At 38.2% G+C, this 18,555-nt stretch overlaps 1 protein-coding gene across 1 annotated transcript in view; it reads right to left on the bottom strand.

The window, feature by feature from the left end:
* Top1 (DNA topoisomerase I) overlaps nt 1-18,555 on the bottom strand; it is an 88,961-nt gene that overhangs the window by 27,240 nt on the left and 43,166 nt on the right. The window contains exons 4-8 of the mRNA XM_048349323.1: nt 16,133-16,256; nt 14,486-14,541; nt 11,531-11,626; nt 10,348-10,423; nt 5,879-5,985 (exon numbers count right to left, since the gene is read on the bottom strand). Coding sequence (XP_048205280.1) covers nt 5,879-5,985; nt 10,348-10,423; nt 11,531-11,626; nt 14,486-14,541; nt 16,133-16,256 — 459 coding nt within the window. The remainder of the gene's footprint in view (nt 1-5,878; nt 5,986-10,347; nt 10,424-11,530; nt 11,627-14,485; nt 14,542-16,132; nt 16,257-18,555) is intronic.

Here is an 18,555-nt window from a genome sequence, read left to right as displayed (position 1 = left end):
AGGATTTCTAATTAAGATAAACTGTTATTACAATTCCTCCAACTTCAACGCAGTTTATCTTCAGGCAAGTCCTTTACCATTTAAACAAATTAGGAGATCTGAACTAGATGCCAGTGGCTCTTGCCTGTGATCCTAGCTACTTGGGAAGTTAAGAATGAGTAGACTGTAATTTGAGGCTGGCTCAGGCAGGAAAGGGAACCAACCCCCTTATAATCCTATAGATGGGCACAAGGGTACCGTCAACCTAGGTTATGTGGAGGCCTAAAATTGGAAGACTGAAGATCAAGCCAGCCTGGGCAGAAAAGAATGTAATCTAAGTTTCCATCTCAATGGAGGGGGTTGGATACAGTGGTACTTACCTGTCATCCTAGCTAGTAAAGAAAGCCTAAAATAGGCACATTATGGTCTTAAAAAATAACTAGCCAAGCTGAGCACTATTGACTCATACCTATAATCTTAGCTAATGAAGACACTAATACCTGAGGATCAAGGTTCAGAGCCAGTCCAGGTAGACAAATCCAAGACCTCTCTCCTGCTAACTGGCAAAAAGGCAGAAGCTCGCATGGCTCAAATGGTAGAGAACCAGCCCTGAGTGGAAAAAGCTAAGCAAGAGTGTAAAACCCTGAGCTCTTAGCCACAGTCCTAAAGTAAGTAGAGAAATAAATAGCCATGCCTGCATGGCAGTTTACCCTGTAATCATAGCTCCTGAGGAGATTAGAAAATTTCAGATCAAGGCCAGCCCACGGCAAAATGTTTGGTAGACCCTATCTGAATCAACAGCTGGAGTCATGGCTCAAATGGCAGAGCATTTGCCTAGCAAAAACATAGCCCCAAGTTCAATTCCCAGTACAATTGGGTTTTTTTTTTGGGGGGGGGGAGGGGAGGAAGGTTTGATGAATTACTGTACACTAAACCTAGTTAAAAAAGAACATATCTTTTAATAAGTTCATGTTGTTGAATCAAGTTGTTATTGTCTGTGAATAATTATACAGTGTTAAGAGTCTTAGGCCTCTCACTAATGCTTTTCTCCACAACACACCTGAAGAAAAGCATGCATTTAGCCATCAAAATTCTTAAGTCTTTTTTTTTTTTTTTTGCTAGTCCCAGGGCTTGAACTCAGGGCCTGAGCACTGTCCCTGGCTTCTTTTTGCTCAAGGCTAGCACTCTGCCACTTGAGCCACAGCACCACTTCTGGCCATTTTCTATATATGTGGTGCTGAGAAATCGAACCCAGGGCTTCATGTATACAAGGCAAGCACTCTTGCCACTAGGCCATATTCTCAGCCCCAAAATGCTTTATCTATGGTGGGCTAGACTTAAATTCAAGTCATGTAGAAACTTTATAATAAAACTTGCCTGAAAGAGGAAGGCAAAAACAAAACTATTGAGTGTTAGTCAGCATGTAAGTTCTACATACTGTTTTTTTTTTTTTGGGCCAGTCCTGGGGCTTGGACTCAAGGGCCTGAGCACTGTCCCTGGCTTCCTTTTGCTCAAGGCTAGCACTCTGCCACTTGAGCCACAGCGCCACTTCTGGCCTTTTTCTGTATACATGGTGCTGGGGAATTGAACCCAGGGCCTCATGTATAGGAGGCAAGCACTCTTGCCACTAGGCCATATCCCCAGCCCTACATACTGTTTTGAAACCGAGTTTCCTTGGAGTTATCCAACACCACCCAATACACTATAAAATTCCTACAATCTATAGAAGTTCAGAAATAAAGTCAAAGATCAAGGTATAGTGGCTCACACCAGCTACTTGGGAAGTAGAGACCAGAAGGAGACAGCTAGGTCCCATCTCAATCAATAAATTAAGCTTAGTGGCACATACCTGTCATCCTAGTTAAGTAGGTGGCAAAAATGGAAGGACTAGGGTACAGATCTGCTCTGGTGAATAATGGAGGGAAAAAGAGAAAAACTGAGACTATCTGAAAAATAACTAAAGCAAGGAGGGCTAGGGGGATACCATAAGTGGTGGAACACTCCTTAGCAAGCACAAGGCACTGTACCACCAAAAAAAAAGGGAGGTGAAAAATAATAAAGGCTACATATAAATTGTCTAATTTGGGGACTATCAATAATTTACATTTCTAAAATTTTAAAAGAAAATCATTGGGGCTGGGGATATGGCCTTAGTGGCAAGAGTGCTTGCCTTGTACACATGAAGCCCTGGGTTCGATTCCCCAGCACCACGTATACAGAAAATGGCCAGAAGTGGCACTGTGGCTCAAGTGGCAGAGTAAAAAGAAGCCAGTGACAGTGCTCAGGCCCTGAGTCCAAGGCTCAGGACTGGCAAAACAAACAAACAAACAAATCATTACCACTGACAGTATTCAGGAGTCCTGGTTTTTCAAAATGAATTCCTTACAACATTATACTCCAAACTTCTTCAAATACACACATACACATACATTTTTTTTTTTTTTGCTCTGCAGCTCAAAGCTCAATTTAAGTCACACTTAACAGCAACAAATTTCCTAAATCTAAGTCTCCTGGTTAAGAATCATTTGGTTAGAATTATCTTGGGAGTTGCTTCTATCAGATCAACCTTAACACAAAAGTATACTTAAGCCAACACTAAACTGAAATCTTACAGCTAGGTAGCAGTTGAAATTAGGGTCATCTGGGTTAGATTGTCATGGTTGAGACTAAGCGCCACTGTTCCTAGGAGGAAAATGTGGTCTAAGTGAAGAAAACCAGAGAGACATGAAGTTTTCCCATTCACACAATTACCAAAGAGAGAGAAATAAGTGTAAGAGTAAATTGTATTTTTTTGGTTGGGACAAACAAACATATCTATTGACTTAGGAGGAAGGCAGAAATTCTGCCCATTAGCCTAATTGGTAGAGTATCTAATTCTTTTAATGGGATATAGCAAGAGTGGTAGTAATGCTCCCAACTAGGCCACTGGTGGGAGTTAGCAATGACCTCAGTTCACAAACAGAAGCCAGTAACTATTGATTAGAAGCCTGCACACTCCTATTTTCCATTCCTAAAGTGTGCCATCAAGCACTGTGCCTGAGGAGAACTCACAAAGTTCAACAATCAGACTTGAGAAAAAGCATGCAGTTTCTCTGTAGCAAATAATCCCTCCAACAAACCATGTTTAAAGAGCAGCTACTTTCCCCTTAAGCCATAAGAAAAACCAAAGTCATGTTCTCTCAGAATTAATGTGATAACATTGGGGATAACATTGATAAGGATTTCAATTGCAAAAACAAAATTAGTTATGAGGCATTAACTCTACACACACAGGCTGGACCAGGAGAGAGGCCTATCTCCCTTGGTCTCTGAACAAAGGAGGCAGTCAACACAGGGCCTGAAAACAAGGAAATCTAACACACACTAAACTGAGCACCCAGCATGGGACCCCAAAAGATGCAAGAGACTGACATTAACTTATCATTCTTAGAATTCCCAATAACAACCCTTCCTTTACACAATCACTTTATATTTTAAAACACTGCCTATTAAACATCATAAAAATCTTTCACTGCTTTGTGAAAATTTTTTGGGAAACTTCACTGAAAACTAATGATTGGCTCTAAAGTGAAAATGAAATAAAAACTAGGAGGACAAAAATCATATATTCTTGGACTAGGAATGTGGCCTAGTGGTAGAGTGCTTGCCTAGCATGCATGAAGCCCTGGGTTCGATTCCTCAGCACCACACATATTAGGAGAAGCCAGAAGTGGCACTGTGGCTCAAGTGGTAGAGCGATATAGCTTTGAGCAAAGAAGCCAGGGACAGTGCTCAAGCCCTGAGTTCAAGCCCCAGGACTGGCAAAAAAAAAACCAACATATATATATATTCTTTCATTTTCTAAATGACTTCTGAAAAGCCCGTGATTCCTTTTCCACACTTCCCTTTTCACTTTAAGATGTCACACCAGTAGCCAACTATACAATAGTCACTGTATAGCCGCATGTCTGCTTTGCTGCTCGCTCCCTGGCCACTTTTCAGGCATTTCTCTTTCCCTTTCCCTCAGATCTGCTGGAGACACTACTGTTCTACATAATGTAAATCATAGAGAAATAGATACAAATGAATCCGGAAGTCACATGCCAAACAGTTACAGGAAAATGAAAATGTAGAAAAAAGGTAAAGGAGCCCTTTATTTTCTAATTCATAAACCTCTGGATTTCTTGAATTTTTTCAACATAAATAAAAACCATGTATTATGGGTATTAAAGATATATAAGGGGCTGGGAATATGGCCTAGTGGCAAGAGTGCTTGCCTCCTACACATGAAGCTCTCGGTTCGATTCCCCAGCACCACATATATGGAAAACGGCCAGAAGGGGCGCTGTGGCTCAGGTGGCAGAGTGCTAGCCTTGAGCAGGAAGAAGCCAGGGAAGGTGCTCAGGCCCTGAGTCCAAGGCCCAGGACTGGCCAAAAAATAAAAATTAAAATAAATAAATAAATAAATAAAGATATATAAGATGTCAAAAAATAATCATTAAAAAGTCAAAAATTTAAGGTGTACAATGGACAAGCTACTCTGCCCTGCATAAAGACTGAATCTTCACTCCTGCAGTGAAGAATGCTTAACTCTCACATTCACTCTCAGCTTCCATTCTAGCTTAATATTTTTATTATTCCTTCCCAATTTGAGAGGCATTATAAAAACGATATATTATTTCTTTATGCCATGATTTCCTAAGTTCAATCATTAACCATTTGCTTGCTTTAAATGAACTATTAGACTATTAGACTGTGCTAAGGATAGATTATAATTGTTCCTATTAGACTAGTCTATTATTAGATTGGTTCTGGCTATACTTTGTTTTAAAAGATCTTCAGTAGGAGTTGGGTACAGGGGTAAGAAGTGCCAGTACTCCTAGGTATGTGGGCAGCCAGATTGAAAAGATCATAGCAATTCAATGCCAGCCAGGCAAAAAAGTCTTAGAAATCCCATCTGAACCAATAAAAAGGTGAACACTGTGTCATTACACTAACGTCTTAGCCACAAGGAAGCATAAATAGGAGGATGACAGTCCAGGCCAGCTTGGGCAAAGTAAATGAGAACCTCCTTGAGAAATAATGAAAACATAAAGGGTTGGAGGCATGGGTCAAGTGGAAGAGCACCTAACAAGAACAATGCCCTAATTGGAAAGCCCTACTATCAAAAAAAAAAAAAAATCTTCTCTAGGATGCAGGGTGTGTGTGGCTCAAGTGGTAGAATACTTGCCTGGAAAGCAATAAAAAGTAGAAAAGACACACACACACACACACACACACACACACACACAAACCCAACTGACTTCAGTAGTCTACAATTTTATAAACAGTTACCCAAGTTCTTACAGTTTTGTTGTTGTTTTAATAATAGGCAGTTTTCCAATATGACTTGTAGAATCCTTTGTCATATTAAACGCAAATTGTACATTTAAAAAAAAGCTACAAATATATTCAAAGTTCTCACCACAAAGAAATATTTGATAAGGCAGATGTTTAATTTGATTTAAACGATATAATGTGTATATGTATGTGCGTGTGTGTACACATGCATATAAACATCATATTACCCCACGGAACAGGTACAATTTTGATCGTTGTGTATCAGTTAAAAATACATTTAAATGGAATAAGTTAAATAAATGCATTTGCACTTTCCTCAAATGCTAAATTCCATTTTGGAAATAGGCTACTTCTCCAGTTTATTTTGCTTAATAGATATAATCAAATATTGAGCTCCAATAGGTATAGAAGTAGTAATAAATTATTTCATTAGGACCTGGAACACTGTATTTCAAATGCTATCCTAGAGATTTCCCCTAAAATGTCAGGCTATTAATCTTGAAAATTCAACTTTCTTGTTGAATTCCTTATGGAATAAAAGTGCTGACATTTTAACCCAGTGCTTGTGCTTGGATGTTACCATTTCCACTTTTGCTCCTCTTCTTTCTTCGGTTTCTTTTTCTTGTTTTCTGGCTCAGGAGCTTTTTTATCTTTATCTTTATTCTTGGGCTTTTTCAATTTACCATCCTACAAAGAAACATGATGAGAAAACACTTAAATAAGGACTGATCACACTCTGGAAGCAGTTTTGGAGAGCCGTTAAGAGGAAAAACTATAATCCTAATGTTAGACACAGAGAGAATCTTATGTGTACGTAATCCTCTCATTTGACAGATGAATAAAAATTTATGGTACTTCACAGCAGAGTAGTATTCCCCACCTCCCCCCTCAAACTCTGATGAATTATTATTCAGGCAAAAGAACGCATAACAGGGCAAGAGTCCAAAAAGCACTGCTAAAGCAAGTGATCCCAGTGTATTTTCCTTAAAGTCTACTGCTCATCTCTAAACCACTACAAATATTAAATAATAGGCACAGGTAGGACACACACTAGATCTTTAGAATTCAACTGGAAAGTAAGTTCCTGAGACAGTGAGGGAGTACTTCTATCACTGTTTATATATGCAAAGTAGTCAAAAATATCTAGGAGATCCCCAAATAAATACTGATTCCTGTGAGTATACATATAAGCTGATCATTGAGGCACAATAAAAGGACATCAAACCTAAACAGGCACAATTTATCAATACAGGAAGATAAATCACAACCGACACATCCTGACAAAAACTTAACAATCAACAAGCAGAAGTTACACTCAACAAAATCTCAATGCCTACATTTTTGTCTTCAGTCCTGCCTATTTAAAATAACTTCAATCTTTACTCAAAAAGTTTCATATAGCAATGGAAAGTGGTTTTGAACCATATTAAAATCAAATGCAAAACGACAGAGCTGTGAAAAATTGTCTGGACAATTTGGTTTGGTCTCTTCTGATTATAAGCAAGAACCTTTGAAATAGTTCTGTCACGTGCTGGATACTTAGCTGTTACTCACCATGATGAAAGCCTATATTTGTAAAACAAACACACACACACACCAAAAAACAAAACAAAACAAAACAAAAAACCCAGAACGTGACTCATGAGAATGACTGGACAAACAGCAATAAAAATAGAGACAAACTTAAGGTCTAGAAGTAAATGACTTAGGGTAGAAGGAGAAAGCTAATAGTACCATACGTACTTAGAAACTGGCATGAAGAATATAAATGTCTAAGTAGAACATATAACAAAACATCAAATTATTTCACATATGTCAATTTTCATATTTTTATGTATCAGTCATAAGTCAATTTAAATGGAATAAATAACACATTTGTACTATCTTTGAGGAGAAGATATTAGAGGATCGCTTTAATTAGATAATGTTTACTATTTAGGCTGAAACATACTACAGCAAGAGAAATATTTTCCAGTTAAGACATTCCCTCATTAGCTTGTAAATAGACATGCAGATGGTCCCATCAAGAAATTATAGGCTGGAGCTGGGAATGTGGCTTAGTGGTAGAGTGCTTGCCTGGCATGCATGAAGCCCTGGGTTTGATTTCTCAGCACCACATAAGCAGAAAAAAAACAGATGGGGTGCTATGGTTCAAGGGGTAGAGTGCTAGCTAGCCTTGAACAAAAAGAAGCCAGGGACAGTGCTCAGGCCCTGAGTCTCAAGCTCTAGGATTGGCAAACAAACAGAAGAAGAAGAAGAAGAGGAAGAAGAGGAGGAAGAAGAGGGGGAGGGGGAGGGGGAGGGGGAGGAAGAAGAAGAAGAAGAAGATGATGATGATGATGATGATGATATAGGCTATACTGTATGTTTGTTTCCAAGCCTCCAACTGTTATAGTTAGTCACTGAGAGACTTCAGAACCATTTCTAGAAACAAAAAACACACAGCCAGCAAGCAAGGTTTCATGGCAGATTTTGCCATCTGAGATTCCTGTCACACTATTAATTCAGTCTTTTAGTCTGCAGTTTTAATGTTGTTCCCTTCCATCCCCCATGAGGTCAAAACTCAACAGTTCTCTTTTCCAATGGGCCACAGTCCTAAAGTAAGTAGAGAAATAAATAGCCATGCCTGCATGGCAGTTTACCCTGTAATCATAGCTCCTGAGGAGATTAGAAAATTTTAGATCAAGGCCAGCCCACGGCAAAATGTTTGGTAGACCCTATCTGAATCAACAGCTGGAGTCATGGCTCAAATGGCAGAGCATTTGCCTAGCAAAAACATAGCCCCAAGTTCAATTCCCAGTACAGTTGGGTTTTTTTTTGGGGGGGGGGGTGGGGAGGAAGGTTTGATGAATTACTGTACACTAAACCTAGTTAAAAAAGAACATATCTTTTAATAAGTTCATGTTGTTGAATCAAGTTGTTATTGTCTGTGAATAATTATACAGTGTTAAGAGTCTTAGGCCTCTCACTAATGCTTTTCTCCACAACACACATGAAGAAAAGCATGCATTTAGACATCAAAATTCTTAAGTCTTTTTTTTTTTTTTGCTAGTCCTGGGGCTTGAACTCAGGGCCTGAGCACTGTCCCTGGCTTCTTTTGCTCAAGGCTAGCACTCTGCCACTTGAGCCACAGCACCACTTCTGGCCATTTTCTATATATGTGGTGCTGAGAAATCGAACCCAGGGCTTCATGTATACAAGGCAAGCACTCTTGCCACTAGGCCATATTCTCAGCCCCAAAATGCTTTATCTATGGTGGGCTAGACTTAAATTCAAGTCATGTAGAAACTTTATAATAAAACTTGCCTGAAAGAGGAAGGCAAAAACAAAACTATTGAGTGTTAGTCAGCATATAAGTTCTACATACTATTTTTTACATAAATGCATTAACAACATAAAAGCAATAAACACATGAAGAGCTGAAATGTAAACTGTTACTAGTCTGTACTAATCATCTATATGAAAGGGGAATGACTAGCTACCATAACACTACTCAATGTAGTCACTTTCAACTCCTTGGATTGCCTCTCATTAACTTGAACTTCTGCTTAGAGCAGACTATCAAAACCTACACACAATTTTCTAATTTCAATATCTGATTATCTGTTTTTTCTTACTCATTAACATTTCAACTATAATTTCATTCGTGAACCTTTTTCTCTTCCCTTGTGGACTTAAAGGAACAAATCTTGGCATTACAACTCAGTAGCTCTTTGACCCAGGAGCGATTGAATAAATTGCAATCTTTCTATACTGTTTTTGTATCTGCCAAATGAGGATACTAGTAGGAATATTACAGGGATATTCACTTCAAAATGACATATTAGGCATATAGAACAATATTTAGCACACAAGAAGTATTATTAATGTTATTCTTACTACTGCTATTATAAACAACACATTTTCTTAAAGACAGAGTCTGGCTGTGTAACCCAGGCTGACCTTGGACTCACAATTCTATCTTAGAATCCCTAGCGTTGAGTTTGCAGGTATGCACCACCTTAAATAATACTGTTACAAGATTCCTTGCCCTTACTATCCCTTTCTTTACTGCTTTTACTTCAAGCTATTTACTTTGGGCTGGTGAGCCCATTTTGATCACAACAGCTAATCTCCAAACCCTTCTTCTCTTAGAAGTACCTGTGAATTCACACCACTCATTTCTGATGGCTTCTTAGTACCAGAAATCAAAAGTATCAAATGGAATAATCATATTATTCTATACCTTAACTCTATACAAACATCAGACAGAATCCTTAGGAAATTTTTTGAACTAAAACTAAGATTTTTTTTTTTTTCAAGAAAGGTTATAAGCCAGAAAGGAAGAAGGGCGGGAAGAATGTGTGTTCCAGAAAGAAGGAACAGCATGTGCTACATCAAGCTCTGAAGCACAGGAGAGTTTGTAATGGGAAACAAAGGAGACCAGTATGGTTGGAACAAGGTGAGCTCAAGAGGAACAAGATGAAGACAGGCACAAGATACAGGGCCAGATAGAAAGGAGACAAGGTTAAGAGCCTGGATTTCTCTGTCTAAGGAGGCACTCAATAAAAAGGAATGGCTACTCAAAGTGAATGAAGAATATGCTTTGTTAGATATAAGAAAACACTAAAAAAAAAAAAATTAGAGAAAATTCTTCAGGGTTATAAGCCAAAATGTTCTTTTTATGAATATTTTCTCTTTGTCATTATTTCTCTAAGAATGTTCATTAGGAGCAAAGCTATGGTTGGACACCAGGAAGGCTAAGAGCAGAATCACTTCTGGTTGAGATGAACTTGTCTGGTTTTTTACTAGTTATTTTGTGTATAAAGTCTCACAGACTTTTCTGCCTCAACTAGCTTTGAAGCTCAATCTTCTGTATCTTAGACTCCTATGTAGCTACTATGATTACAGGCCAAGTCACTGGCATCTAGCTCAGCGAGATCTCAAAACAAACAATACCAGTATTTTCTCACTAAGCTATGTTCTTAAAATTGATTCACCTTCAAGGCTGTTTTGTACAAAAACTCTTACTTTCAAACTTAAAGCCTCAACCTAAGTCTTTTTACTAACCTCTTCTTCCTCTAGTTTTCGTTTCTTCTCCTTCTTGATATCTTCTGTTTTAATTTTCTTAGGTTTATAATCAGCACTAGAAAGAGGAACATAAGTATGGAGTTAATGCAATTATGACTCAAGAATTCTGACCCAAAGGATCAGGATCTCCAAACTCTTAGAAACCTTGTCAAGTATGACTGCTGTTATTTTTGGCTGGACAAAAGAAAGCCAAAATATCCAGACAAAGGAACATCAATTGTTCAACTATAAGAGCAAAACAACCAACTTATACTCCCAAACATAGGCCTGGGAGGGAAGTGGGGTTGTATATTGCAAAGAGAAACAGACCTCCCTATGAAAGACTTACAAATTCGAAGTGTGGGAAACAAAGGCACAGCACAAATGCCTACCGTCTAGCAGTACCTCACAGGAAAGAAATTCTCCTTTCCCTTTCCACCTACTTTCTATTATAAATCCATTGCAAATTCCTGGAATGTGGCCAACTGTACAAGACCAATATAACAAGTACAATTTAATTTCACTAGGTAATTTTGGGAAAGGTACACAAACTCCTTTAAGGAAGCAGCTTTATTAACTCTATATATGGAAATTTCACTTAGGATGAAACCGATGCTAAGAAATCTTCATGTGGCAGGGAGATGACAATAAATAAATTTAGAGTGACTTAAAAACCTGTCATGAGGGCTGGGGATATAGCCTAGTGGCAAGAGTGCCTGCCTCGGATACACGAGGCCCTAGGTTCGATTCCCCAGCACCACATATACAGAAAACGGCCAGAAGCGGCGCTGTGGCTCAAGTGGCAGAGTGCTAGCCTTGAGCGGGAAGAAGCCAGGGACAGTGCTCAGGCCCTGAGTCCAAGGCCCAGGACTGGCCAAAAAAAAAAAAAAAAAAAAAAAAAAAAACTATCATGAATTCTTTATTATTTGAAATTTCTATAGTACTGTCTTGTAAATAGGAAAAAACCTTGTATTCCACATAAACTTCAGAAATACTTATTTTCTTAGAAAATCCTATTTCTCATAATTCAAAACCAAACCAGATACCTAATCCATTAATGACAAACACCAAATGCATGAACTCCAATTAATGTGATTTCTCTGTATGTGATGGAGACAGATATCACATGCATACTTTAAGGATTATTTTTTGTTTTCGAAAGTCAAAATGAATAACTACTCACTCATCCTCATCTCGAGGTCTCTTTAATGGCTTAATATCCTCTTTAGGAGGAGCAAAATAGCCATCATCTTCAGGCTCATCTTTAATTCGTGGTGGGCTAAAAAAAAAAAAAGAACAAGTTGCTACTTATATTAAATAATACAAAACAAGCATATGTACATACTACAAAGATTTTTTTTCCATGAGCATTTCTTCTGAAGGGAGTACTGTCCTTACTTTACAGATCAACAGTTAGCCTAAGAACTAGGGATGACAGCTCCTTATTCCAAGTCAGAATTCTTTCCTACTGTATCGTAGGACTCAAACTACCAGAGGGATAAACCTGCATTGTTTTCTTGAATTTGACTTACAGAAGGGATCCACTATATAGCGGACCTCACAAATAGTCTGATCTAACAATTCTAGCCCTGTAAAACTAAAATACAGCGAACAAGGAGTTGCCCAATTAAAAATTCTAAAAATCTGGTCACAACATATATACTCAATTATTTGGAAAAATAGCTAAGCTGACAAAGTTGCAACAAAAACAAGGTGAAGTGCAAATAAACAAGGATGCCGAGAGCAAACTGAAGTCATTCTATGTCTAATGTAGTAGGCCTTTCAATAAGTAATCTTCCTGATTAGGTTTACTTACTGTATTTATAGAAAAAAGTACCTTATTGCTATATTTTAAGATTTTTGTCTTCTGAATATAAGAAGATAATCTAGTTCAATGACTATCTTGGAACATAAAGGAAAAGAAACAAGTTCAACAACAACAACAACAACAAATCAATCCCAGGTGCCACTCAGAGATTCCTAAGAACATCACAAGTCTGAGGCCTGCCTAAAGCAAAAGCATGAGACTGATCTGTAAAATGATTAAAATAAAAAAAGCCAGGGATGTTAGCTCATGAGTTCAAACCCTAGTACCATTCAAAAACAAAAACAAAACAAAAAAACAAAAAAAACCCCACAGACACTAGAACCCAAGAGTCCTTCTACAGCTGTTCTTCCTCCCACCTCAAACCACTAACAAAACCATGAGGGGCCAGAAAGAAATAAGCACTGGCATTTATCCAATTAGTTTAAAGTAAATGCTAGACCTAGAATTGTCATGAGTGAAGTTAGAAACACATAGAAGAGTTACTTACTAGGCCTGAAGAAATAATAGTTACCAGAAGTGAAGCATCTTGATTCTCTACAAAGAGATACACAAGCTAGCAAGCAAGTGTAACAAAGTAATCAGAGACCAATGTGTAGAAGAATGGTGTGTTCCTAACTTTCTAACCCAAAAAAGTCTGCAAATGAACTCACGACTATATTATTAAGCCTAAAGAATATACTTTTATCTTAGGAAACATCTTAGGAGTCTCCTGGCAGAAATTAGCTGTCCTGAACTTGTCATTTTATCTAAGAAATCAGAATTCTTAGGGTAGCTTACAGCTGGAATGCTTCCTGAATTTTATTACTCTGCATTCCTAGGCCAATTACAAAATATGCCTGCAGAGGGCATCTGTGTCTCTTTGTCTGATAGACCTACCATTTTATCAAACAAAACTGAAAATTACAAAGTCTCAAGGAAGCAAAGCTCTCAAGATACTTTGCCTAGTCACTAATGAAAACACTTCCAACAATTCGTAGCAAATTGATTCCCATTTTATAGGAAAATGAGAACAGAACATATGATGCAAAAGTAAAGAAAAAAATTTTTTTTTAGTCTAGAAAAACACATAGGGCTTATTTAGGGAGCTGATGAAGAAAATAAAGTAAAAAATAGTACAGAAAAAGTGGCCTCAGGATTGTGTGCATTTTCTACTTCAAGGAAACACACAATATATATTTCTACCTAAATCTATGCCCATTCCTAAAATTTAAGTCAAGGAAACTTCTACAAAAGAAATCTGATTAGGTAATTTTTTTTTTCAAAAGGAAATTCCATAATTACCTCTACTATAATTCTAAAGAAGAGTGATGAAATATTCTGGAATTAAATGTTTAAAAAAGAAGCTGCCTTGTGAAAACATTAAAAATCAATGCAATCTACACTTTTATTTATTTTTCCAGTTCTAGGGCTTGAACTCAGAGCCTTGGCAATCTCAGTTGGCTCGTTTGCTCAAGACTGATGCTCTATCATTACAGCTTCGTCTTCAGTCTGATATTTTGCTGATTAATTGGAGAGGAAGTTTAATGGACTTTCTGCCTGAGCTGGCTTCAAACTGAGAGATCCTCAAGCCACCAGTGCCTGGTGCAATTTGAACGTTAAAAAGGTACTTTTTCCATGCGTCAGTGGCTCATGCCTATAATCCTAGCCACTCAGGAAACAGATCTGAAGATCATGGTTCAAAGTCAGCCTGGGCAGGAAAGTTGTTGAGACTCTTACCTTAGCCACCAAAAAAAGCCAGAAGTAGAGCTGTGGCTCAAGTGGATTACTGCTGGCCTTGAGCAAAAGAGCTTGGGGACAAGGCCTGCCTGGGCCCAGTTCAAGCCCCAGGACCAGCACTACGGGTACTGGTAGCTCACGTCTGTAATCCTAGCTACTAAGGAGGTTGAAATCTGAGGATTTTAGTTTGAAGCCAGCCCGGGTGAGAAACTCCATAAGACTCTTATTGCCAATAAATAAACTACTCAAAAAAGCGAGAAGTGGTGCTATGGCTCAAGTAGCAGAGCACTTCGCCTTGAACAAAAGAAGCTCAGGGACAGCATGTAGGCCCAGAGTTCAAGCCCTAGGGCTGGCAAAATAATAATAATAATAACAACAACAATCTCTTAATGTCAACCTTCTCTACTTCAAATAATCCTCTAAGAAAGTGTGCTGGACAGTCTCATTAACTGGCAAGACTCAAGTCTTCTCACTGCTGATTTCCTGAGAACCATTAAGGTGACCAGGTCAGTGTTTGCTCAGATACCACCAGCTATGTTGATAGCTGGCCCGCTGGTTACCCAGAAAAAAGCCAACAGAGCAGAAGAGTTTTACCTAGAGAAGCCATTTTCCTTCTCCTTCTTAATTTTTGCATCCCCAGAGGCTCTAATCTGAAAGGTAAAACAACAGAAACTGATTAGTATACTTCAAAAATAACTAAACACAAAGAAACCTCTTAGCTACTTGAGAATCTTTAACATCAACTCTTGGAGCATACTGATCTTAGGTTAGCTCTTCTAGTCAGTAAAACTAAGTGAACTTAGGAACTTACTGTCTTTTCAAGACTCATTTTAGACTTATTATTATTAGTTGTTATTGTTGGTTGTAGGGCTTGAACACAGGGCTGGAACTGTCCCTGAACCTTTTCAATCAAGGCTAGCTCTCTATCACTTTGAGCCACAGCGCCACTTCCGGTTTTCTGGTGGTTAATTAATTGTATTTGAGTCTCACTGACTTTTCTGCCAGAGCTGGCTTTGTGAGTCTCAGCCTCCTGAGTAGGTGGGATTACAGGAATGAGCCACAGGTGCCCAGCTAATGTTTTAAGGCAAACTGGCCAACTAACTAAGAAATACTTCTCTTCAAAACACCAATTCTTGGGGCTGGGGATATGGCCTAGTGGCAAGAGTGCCTGCCTCATATACATGGGGCCCTGGGTTCGATTCCCCAGCACCACATATACAGAAAATGGCCAGAAGTAGAGCTGTGGCTCAAGTGGCAGAGTGCTAGCCTTGAGCAAAAAGAAGCCAGGGACAGCGCTCAGGCCCTGAGTCCAAGCCCGAGGACCAAAAAAAAAACCCAAAAAACACTAATTCTTTTATCTTTAGTAGTAGTATCCATTTCCTCAACAGATAGATACATTCTCCAAGAATCTGCCTTTGGCTATGAAAAAATGAGAAGCAAAAGCTAAAATCCAACAAAATAGTCTACTTCCCTTCCTTCTTTGATTTAGTCACTTTTCCTCTCCTCCAAACCTCCATTTTTAGTCTTGTAAGATACTCTAGGTCTTTCAAAATCTATACACATACTTTTGGAAAGATTCAAAACATAATAGGGCTGGGAATATGACCTAGTGGTAAAGTGTTCGCCTCATAAAAATGAAGCCCTGGGTTCGATTGCTCAGCACCACATATATAGAAAAAGCTGGAAGTAGCGCTGTGGCTTAAGTGGTAGAGTGCTAACCTTGAGCAAAAAGAAGCCAGGGACAGTGCTCAGGCCCTGAGTTCAAGCTCCAGGACTGGCCAAAAAACCACATAATTTAGTGGTAATTTCAGGGAAGGATTGGGGACAGGAAATTCAGGGTAAAAAGAGGAGGTAGTTTCACCTTTTTACCTATTTCATAATGTCTGAATTTAGCCATTACCAACATTGCTTTTTCGAAAAGTGAAATCTTTCACTCAAAATAAAACTAATAAAGCTTTAGATCATCTTTCAAAAACTGAGTTAATTTTCCCCAATAAGGAAAACTGACATATTTAGAAACTATATTCTCCACTAACCCACTGGTAACAGAGTAAATAAATGCAGTAACATTATGGATAGATTTGCGCTATGAGAAAACCAGGTGATAACAATAGCTCTTTATGCATTCTAAGGTCAGGGGTTCTAACTATGAAACAAAGGTAATTCTACCACCCACTTTAGAAAGTAAGCAAAATGAAAGTATACTTCGCATCCCTTGTCCTCTAGTGAAAAACTCTGTACCTTTTCCTCCTTTCGCTTTTCCTTGTCTCTATCTTTGTGTTTGTCTTTATGCTTTTCTGAGCTTCCATCTTTGTGTTTGGTTTTCTCCTTCTCTTTGTGTTTCTTTTCAGAATCTTTATGTTCACTGTGAAAGATAAGACACAAAGTTTGGTTAACCTAAAGATCACAAGTTCAGGTCCCAAACCATATTGAGGTAACATGTACTATGGAAACTTAGGGACAGTTGCTATAAGTACATATGATCAAAATACACTGTAGATATGTTTGAAAATACAATAATACAACCCAATGAAAACCAAAAAAAAATGAGGGGGAACAAAGAGTAACTTAGGGGATGAATATAATTAAAGTACCTTATGTGCATGAACACAAATGTCACAGTGAAAACCCTTTGTATAATATACCTTAATAAAAAAATGTTTAAAAGGAAAAAAAATCTGTCAAAAGATTAAGTAAAGGTCAGATTTCTTCCTTTCTTTCTTGTTCCCTTCCACCTCATATTCTCTTTACCTTCTTGATATTTTTATTTTTGTAAATGGGCAGAAGAACCAGAAGCACACCAGGATACTTAAAATTAGTACAGCAAGTGAGGTGCCAGTGATATATGCTTGTAATCCTATCTAATAAGAAGAGTCTCTCTTTTTTTTTTAATGGGTCGTGGGACTTAAACTCTGGGCCTGGGCACTGTCCCTGGGCTCTTCAGCTCAAGGCTAGTGCTCTACCACTTGAGCCACAGTGCCAGTTCTGGTTTCTGGTGGTTAACTGGAGGTAAGAGACTCACATACTTTCCTATTCAGGCTGCTGGCTTTGAACTACAATCCTAAGATCTCAGCCTCCTGAATAGCTAGGATTACAGGGGTGAGCCAGGCTGGAAATGTCAATTTGAAACCAGCTGGGGCAGAAAGTCCCAAGACTTCATTTCCAAAATAACCAACAAAAATTCTGGCTGAGGGAGGAGGTAACAAGTTGTACAAGAAATGTACCCAGTGCCTTTACGTATGAAACTGTAACTCCTCGGTACATCACTTTGACAATAAATAAATATTAAAAAAAAAAGAAAAAAATTCTGGCTAAAGGCATGGGCTCAAGTAGTAGTCACCAGCTTAAGCAAGCAAGCCAAGTAAATACAAAGCCTTAAGGTTAAAATCCTGGTACTATCAAAAAAGGAGAAAGGGGAAAAAAAGAAGAATATATCAAGCTTCATGTTATTGCTACAACAATCTACAAAAAACATTTTGAAAGCCCCATTTTTGTTATTCTTATTTTATATGAAGGACTTAAAAGCTCACAAAAAAAAATGTATTTGGTACCTCTATATTGAGACAGACACACACAAGTCAGGGCTTATAAAGTGAGCAACACAATACAGTGAATGTTTCCTTCAACTTTAAAAAAGAACAAGTCCCCTTAACAGGGAAATGCCAATCACTTCTAGATGGGGCTTGAAGAAGAGAAAGACCCCTCTGAAACAAGGACAAATCCTATGTTAAATGTAAAAGTTTTGCTTTTAAGGAGTTATCTGGTTATACCAGTAGCAGTATTTAAAAAAAACAACAACATTGCTCCCTGAGAAAGAAAAATATGTAAGGAAAGAGCCATTAAAATTATCATGCCCTTTTATACTAAGTTTTATTGTTTGGAAATTTCTCTTAGGGAAATAACATTATGTATAACGATGCGTGTTCTAGTACTTTCTATAGTAACCAAAAAGGAAGATAAACACATAAATAAAACCCCAAGGAAGTGGATATAACTTAAATGATTAATAAAGGGAAAATGTGTTTTTTAATCTAATTATGTAACTTGTGTTATAATTTGAATACCTCAAATACATGGAAAATATTTATGGCAGAGATGGAAAAAAAAGTATACAAAATGACTGCAACTTTTTAAAAACATGCAAGCAGCTGGGCATTGGTGGCTCATGTCTATAGCCTAGCTGCTTAGGAAGCTGAGATCTGAGAATTGAGTTTAAAAGAAAACCCCGGCAGACATATCAGAGATTCTTATTTCCAACTGATCATCAAAAGCTAGAACTGAAGGCATAGCTAAAGTGGTAGGGCACCACCCTTGAGTGAAAAGGTCAAGTAAGAGAACACTAGGTCTAGTACCAGTGTGTGCACACGCACACACACATATGCACCCTTCCCTCACGGGCAAGTAGCACAAATCACAAGCTGTAGTTTCAAAGAGCAGGATACTGGATACACATTAATGGACAAACTCCACAAATACACAAAAGCTTAAATTCAAGAGCTTTGCCCTAGGGGTCCATCCCAGATGTAAGAGAATGGATAGCAACTCCAGCTGATGGGAACAATCAGTCCTATAGCTCACACTGGCTCTTGTTTTTCCCTTGTCCTTTTGCCAACTCTCATACTTAAAGCACTTTTTCAGCACAGGATAATCGGACTTTATGGACA

The sequence above is a fragment of the Perognathus longimembris genome, chromosome 6 (assembly GCF_023159225.1).
Source record: "Perognathus longimembris pacificus isolate PPM17 chromosome 6, ASM2315922v1, whole genome shotgun sequence".
NCBI classification, from domain to species: Eukaryota; Metazoa; Chordata; class Mammalia; order Rodentia; family Heteromyidae; genus Perognathus; species Perognathus longimembris.
The sequence above is the reverse complement of the archived record's forward strand: the minus strand, read 5'-3'. Positions and strand labels throughout refer to the sequence as shown.